This window comes from Brassica oleracea, chromosome C9 (genome assembly GCF_000695525.1).
Source record: "Brassica oleracea var. oleracea cultivar TO1000 chromosome C9, BOL, whole genome shotgun sequence".
Lineage (NCBI taxonomy): Eukaryota > Viridiplantae > Streptophyta > Magnoliopsida > Brassicales > Brassicaceae > Brassica > Brassica oleracea.
In genome coordinates, this window is record NC_027756.1 from 43,445,494 (window position 1) to 43,452,883 (window position 7,390).

The window sequence follows — 7,390 nt, forward strand, 5'->3', positions numbered from 1 at the left end:
AAGAACTGGCTACAGTTCCATGTGGTTATCATTTATAAAAGAATACATAGAATTCATGATGATGAGAGAGAAGGAAAAACACCAGAATCAATCATATATCAAGAAATAATGAACACTTCAGTCATCATTGAGCTTCTCTGCCAAGATCTCAACTGAAAGGATAGCAATTGACCTTAAAAGCTTCACCTATCTTAAGAAATTTACTTTTTAATCTTTCACCAAAATAGAAGATAATAAAATACATGTATCTTCGCCAGGAGTATTATTTTAGATCACAATCCAAACTTTAGTATAAATATATATTTTTCTTCAAATCATTCCATGTAGAAATATTCTTGGCTAGGTAGATCAACAAAACAAAATAAAACAATAGAGGCAGAACCAACGTCAAATATAAACATATGCAGATGAGAACATATAAACTACATATAGAATTTAGACTCTAACTTGCAAGCGTCTATGGCAAGGAAATTTATATACATTAAGAAAACAGTCAAACTCCTGCAATAGAAAAAAGACTGCACTTTTAATGTCTAAGAAACTAAGAGTAGAAAATAAGAAGTTAACCTTCTCCCCATAGTTGGGATCAACAACAAACTCCTCAGTGACAAACTATCGTGTTAAGATATCTCTCTAGTTGCGCAAAATATGATCCTCTTGAACACCATAGACTTTTCGTGAGGCTCCAACCCAGTGAGGAAGCTTTATTTGCTTTGTTGGATCAATAGACTTCTCCTGTTAAGAATGACAACTTGTAAGGCTATTTGCAGAAAACATAACTTAAATGGTAAAACAGTCGCAAATCTCGTACTTCCTGCAGAAAGAGCCTCGAGAGCGTCTTCACCCACTTGTTATGATTCTATCTACCTCTGTTGAGTGGTAACACTTTTATAGGCTGAAGCAAAAATATCACCAGCCTAGAAAACTCACAACAGACACATGAATGCATGAGATACATATCCAATGCTTTAAGATAACAGTTTAAATATGTAATTAGCATAATGAAAGTCATGTATAGTCAAGTCACTTAAATTGTATTGACCAAAGATCATCTATAATACTATATTTTACATAACCACGATTCACAAAGCTGTCAAATTAGTTATGAACCAAATGAGGACTCTCTCTCATATTACCTAGTCAAGAAGGAGCTTGTACTCCAAAAGTTACATTGTAAGAGCGCTGTTTCTGGAGCACAATCGTTGGAGTTGATAAGATTTATAAGATACTGCTAAAGTACGACTTTGGATCTTCTTGTTAAGGAAGTCAACGAAAATGGGTACATAAACTACAAAAAAGGATATAAAGATTTAACCTTTTTGGATTTCTAGAGTTGTCGAACCCGAAGAAAACGCAGGAGGAGTGATCTCCACCATGTCGGAATCCATTGACGACGTTCCTCAAGATTGATTCTTTATGCCTCACAAAATAAAACAGATGCAAAAGTGATTCAAAGAGTCGATATAACAATTGCATATGTAAAAGTTCAACTCGAACCGTTTTAGAGATTTGGAAGAAGCTCAGACGTTTCCAAGTGCCGTAGAAAGAAGGAGAGAGACGACCTACGTTTCTTTGCTTCATTAGATTTAGGGTTATCGAGGTCGGACCGACGGACCGCATACATAATCAGAAAGTAGTAGCCCAAAACACTATAGATATTCCCCTAACGATAAAAGCCCAACAAATTCTCAGATTAAATGAAGTGCTGCGTTTAATACAGTCGGGACACGTGTCGGCCTGTCAGACATCGACTTTCCACGTGGCAAAGCAGGAGTGAGGCGAACATATTTTTATATATATAGATACTAGTGGTATTCCGGCGCTACGCGCCGGGTTCGTACGTTTTTCTTCTCTCAAATGAATTTACAATTTATTTTATAGTCTTAGTAAACAAAATATGTTGTAAATATGAAAATGAAAATATGTTAAAAGATAATGATATTTTTTCCGATCCATTTGATAGTGGTTAACGATCGTAGTGTATTACTTTGTTTTGAAGTTATTTAGTTCAAAGTGGAATAGCTTAAAAAAATAGAATAAAAAATCGATAGTCGTAACAAAGTTAATTTAGTTGGAATTTAAACATAAAGTAAATTTGATGTTTTATTTAGAAAACATACTTATACTGTTAAGTGCCACGTGGACAGTATATAAAAGGAACACCACTAAAAATTTATTTTAGAGAGTCATCTGAATTTAAACGTGTGTAATGGAGTTTTGTTCATATATATTCTTCTTATTTGATTTTCGGTATGAAACTAACTCTGTCAATGGAACACATTAGTAAATGAGAAAAAACATTTATATCTTTTGTTTGAAAATAATAACGAAAATGCCAAATGTACATCTACTACTGAAGCTTGAGTTCCATAATATTTTTGGTCTTGGGAGGATACACCAAGTTACCTTGAGCATCCTTTCTACAACCTCCAGCTGTGCCTTACCTTCAGCAGAAGCCTCCTCCACATTTGATGGGTCACTGAGATTCTTGTTTATGCGGAACCCATCCAAGGTCCTTCTCTTTGTGTACTCCCTGATGTTGTAGTCAAGGTATTGACACTCTGCTCGAAGCAGGGAAGAATTGGCATATAAGAAACAGACCATGTATTTGGTACAAAGCCTGGTTAGCTACAATTAAAGTTAAAAAAAAAACAGACTAAAGAAAATGCTGGAACAGAGAAAGAGCTAAAGCCTCAGTATGGTTTGGTTTTGGTATATACCACATAAACCGAATGGATATAATTTTATAAAAACCGTAGGATTTGGATATGGTTTGGTATATAACCGATTAAACCGAAAAAACCGAACAAAACCGATTAAAGGTAGAAACATGTAAATATGTATCTATTTTATAACAATACATGAAAATCTATTTGTTACATAAGTTAAATTTGTGTTAATAACTATTACCATAATTTTATAGTAATAAAAAACCTTAATTTGTAAAACACTTGAACTATAATTAAATAACAATACATCGCAATTCAGACATCTTATTTTCTAAGTCTTTTTTTGTTCTTTTTGCTTTATTTTAGTCTTCACTAAATTAATATGAAAATTATAAATTTGATGGACAATAATTAATGAAAAATTTTCACAACTTTTTTCTTATCTGTAAACAAACAGAGTTTCGTGTTCGATTGAAAAAGCATGATTTTATGAACACTAAATATGGAAGAGTGGAAAAACTTTTCTTTCATGTTTCTGTTTTGTTTCATATTTTTATTTTCAAAATTTGAAGCTTTGATTTTAGTTATAGATTTGATTATTTTATTTGATGGTAAAAGCATTTTTACTTTTTTTTCATTTATTTGAACATGTAATATATTTTTAATAAATGTCTGTGTTGACAATATGACTCTAAAATTCATATAATACGATCTTAAACTAAATAATTATGTTTTTTGGTATAAAACCGAATAAACCGAAAACCGACGGTATATAAACCGAACCGAACCGAAGTAAATATGGATTTAGAATGGTAGTTATATTTTACTAACCGAAATACCGAAAACCAAAAAAAACCGAACCGAAACCGAACCGATATCCGGATTGAACACCCCTTAATAATAAATTTAACAAAAATGAAGAAGGATGCAAAAATTGTTATCAAATCTTTATTATTCATAATCATTAATTCCCGTATATATGTAAATCATATTAGGTAATTCCGTAGCCTTTATTTAAGGAAAGAATACACACTTCATATATTTTAGGTTAATATAATGTTCTCTAGTGTTATATAATTATGGAATAATGTGACACCATTAGATGAAACTATATTTTATATTAGATGCTCTAGAATTCTTTGAAATAGAATTTAGAAGGCATTTAGAGTGCCACCTAGGATTTGGGGTTTTTTTTAATTAATACAAAATTAAGGTTCTAATTTTTCAAATGCTTCTCAATTAATATATAGGGGATATATTTTTTGAAAGAATTTTAAATTTTATTCCAATAAAAAAAAACCTTGCTACAGATTTGCACTGCATTCTCTATTTACAATAAAGATTGACATCAATATCTATAACCTTTTATGAAAGATAACATAATTGTTTGTTCTTGATGCCTTTCTGTCCAAGAAACGAGTAAGCTAGCACGTGAGGATGCCTTAAATGAAGAAGAAAGCCCTACATGTCTGTAAATGTGTGTATTCCAAGAAACTGTTATTCACTTTTATTGGTCCACAAACCGCCCACTCCAACAAGCATGCACCTTTCCAAGATACCAAAGAAAAGTCAAACACGCCATAACAGTTGACCGGTTTATAATCAACCATTTAGCATCTAAACTCTTGAACCAAACACCAAAACCGAATAATACCATCAAAGTCCTGTCCTGTTTCTTCTGTCTGAGAAGCTGCCAGTTGAATCGGAGGTCTTGGCCAAATAAACAGTCACAATTTCACAAACAAAACTGAACCAAGTAAACCGGTTTTATTAAACGGTATACAAAGTTGTGTCAAGAAAACAAGTAGATGATGACTCGTTGTGAAATTTTCTTGTGTGACAAATGCAAACTAGATTGACATTTTCTTTCCAAAACATCAAAAAGAATCTGACACTTTTCTATTTTATTTCAAGAGAAGTGAGTGTCTTCTCTCTATTTTAATTACTGATATATAGGAATATCAGGCTTAGCTTGCTCGGTACCAACGCTGGTTTCTCCAACAGAAACAATAGTTCCACCACTGCTTGAAGAAGCTCCTTGTTCCATCTCTTTCGCCATTTTCATGAAATAACTGTGCCTGTGAAAAAATATTGACCATAAAAGCGTAAAAATCAAAGCGTACCAGATCATAATAAACAACAGCCAAGAAATTTAAAAGACAGGAAATAGAATTAAAGTAAATACCATCGCGTGTCTGCGGTTAACTCGGGATGAAACGCAGTCGCTAACAAGTTTCTTTGCTTCACCGCAACAATGACGTTCGTCTCTAGAAGAGCATCTTCCTGAAAAGACAGAAAACGAGATAGATACATGTCCTCTCATAAAAATGAAACGTAATCGTTTTAATGAGCATCGGTGCAGAAACTAAGCAAACCTCTTGGATTTGGACAGTAGAGCTTGAATACAAGACCTTGTTTGATGGGACGGGATAATGCGCTAAGACTTCGACATCAGGGCCAACATCGAGAACAGCTGGAGCGCGTATGAAGACTCCTCGGTATGTCTCCGGCCCACCTTCTTTAGATGTTAGAATAGGTACAGAGATATCAGCTTCAAAACTTTGAATCTACACATAAACAAGGAAACGTTGATACCAAGCTCTTTATTGTTGAAGAACAGTCTTGAGATTTGTTTTTACCTGGCTGCCAAAGAAGTTCCTGTGTACGGTGCAGTCAAGGCCACCAACTAGTTCTTGACCTCCCTCTTTCTGACCTGAAAAGTTTTCAACATTTTCTTGTTTTTGTTTTTTGTTTTTTTTGTTTTTTAATCATGTCCCAACACAAGTTGATGGAAAGATGAGTCCATTGAGTACCCACCAACTGCTCTGTCTGCCAAGAAGATAAGACCAGCGCATGTCCCCCAAACAGGTTTCCCCGTCTTGACAAACTCACGTAGAGCCGGGAACTTCAAAGCAGCAAAATGAAAGACCATCAGAACACATTAGAGACTTGCACAACTACTTGTCCTCAGGACTAACTCCTTCAGATTAGTTTCATCGACTGAGCCATATGGGTCACAGAGACATCACATTGGAATGGAACATAAAAAAAAAAAAAAAACAGAGAAACCACAAATTGACACATCAGTTATGTACTTGCAAATTAAAAGTCCTCGTTTTTAAATCTCAAAGCCAAACTGAGTTCTTCTTCAGTAATCAGAGACGATCAAAAAGAAATCATTTCTGCAAAAAGATCAGAACTTTGGAACAAAACAAGTTTAATTGATACAAAATCTCAAATTCTAAATTGCCTGATTAGCGATAAACGCCAGATTCGTTTCAACAGACGCATAAAGGAGAAACCTTTCCTTGTTTCAGCAAAGTGGGTCCTCGTTAAACCAAATATATATTTCAATCCCAGACTATTGGATTACTGAAAAAAAAACAACGTAAGATTCTGGAGAGAGAGAGAGAGGACCAGGTTGTGGTACTCGGCCAGTTTGGCCATGGTGGTGCTCTCGCCGCCAGGGATTATGAGAGATGAAACGGTGAGAAGCTGCTCCGCCTTCCTAATCTCGATTCCTTGGACGCCTAGCCGCCGCAGAGCCGCGATGTGCTCGTTGAAAGAGCCTTGTAAAGCTAATACTCCCACGGTCATTGCGGCGGCGTCGTGATGAGAGAGAGAGAGAGAGAGAGAGAGAGAGTGTGTGTGTGTGTGTCAGATGAACACCACTAAATAGAGCTCTTGTGTGTATGGACTCAGACAAAGGCAAGGTTTTTGTTGCGAGTGGCGACAATTTGTTTGCCCCATTTGTTGTGTTTCTTTCGCCGCCCACGATATTAATATTTTCTCCGGAAAATATATTAAAAAATGTAAATTTTTTTTTGAAACACAAATTAAAAATGTAAGCAAATCCTTTTTATATATACTAGAGATTTTACCGCGCGTAGCCCAGTTTGTTTTTTTTTTTTTTTTTTTTTTAAAACCAGCAATTAGTTTTTTTTTATTTTTTTTTTTAGCTATTCATGGACGATGTCTGAGTTGAGGAAGTTTCCTTTGAGGAGTTTGATATCTTCCAAGTAGCTTCCAAATGCTGGCCATTCTTCTGGTTCCGAAACCATCTTCACCAATTGAGAACAATCCGTTGCAAACGTAACCTGGACCTGTCTTAAATTCCTCATACATTTCATTGCCCAAATCAAAGCCTCTATCTCCGAATGCAGGGGAGAGAGGCATGCCCTTACATTCCTTGCCCCCAGTAGACCCTCGAACCCCGGTAAAGTACTATGCCAGCCTTGCCCTGACATTAATTCTTTATCCTTCCATGATCCATCAATAAAACACCATCGACCTGATGTCTCTAAAGGAGGAATGGTTTGTACCGAAAGCCCCCTCCTTGGTTCATTTCTCACTTGTGCGTCTGCCCAGAGTGATGATTCCACTTCAGCCAATTTAAGAGTATCCCGCGGATCAATATCCAAATTACTATAAACTTTGTTATTTCGGGCTTTCCATATATACCATAAAATCCATGCAAAATGGTGGTCATCCATTTGTTTGTTTCCATATAGCCCAGTTTGTTTGTCTATAAAATTTATAATCTTAATTAAAAAAATATCTTAATTGATTTTATAAATATGTATTAACTATTCTTCAAATTATTTTTATATGCATTATCGCGTTATTTTTAATACAATTTTACATTTCAAACTTTTACCTATTAGATTAAATGGTTTAAAGAAGGGGAGGGTGGAGGGGAAGGGGGAAGCAAGAACACATTG

General features: G+C 34.9%; 1 protein-coding gene across 1 annotated transcript; it reads right to left on the reverse strand.

The window, feature by feature from the left end:
• Positions 1 to 4,417: 4,417 nt before the first annotated feature.
• Positions 4,418 to 6,403, reverse strand: LOC106313498 (probable pyridoxal 5'-phosphate synthase subunit PDX2). The gene is made up of 6 exons (XM_013751310.1): positions 6,087 to 6,403; positions 5,487 to 5,574; positions 5,309 to 5,382; positions 5,045 to 5,236; positions 4,855 to 4,952; positions 4,418 to 4,747 (listed from the first exon to the last, which is right to left on the reverse strand). The coding sequence occupies exons 1-6, from the start codon at positions 6,264 to 6,266 to the stop codon at positions 4,612 to 4,614; spliced, it is 768 nt and encodes a 255-aa protein (XP_013606764.1). The 5' UTR covers positions 6,267 to 6,403; the 3' UTR covers positions 4,418 to 4,611.
• Positions 6,404 to 7,390: the final 987 nt, after the last annotated feature.

Coding starts and splice junctions, on each gene's coding strand:
- LOC106313498 (XM_013751310.1), bottom strand. CDS start 6,266: ATGACCGTGGGAGTATTAGCTTTACAAGGCTCTTTCAACGAGCACATC. Junction 5,237..5,308: donor GGAACTTCTTTGGCAGCCAG/GTAAAAACAAAT, acceptor GTTTATGTGTAG/ATTCAAAGTTTTGAAGCTGA. Junction 4,953..5,044: donor CTACTGTCCAAATCCAAGAG/GTTTGCTTAGTT, acceptor CTGTCTTTTCAG/GAAGATGCTCTTCTAGAGAC.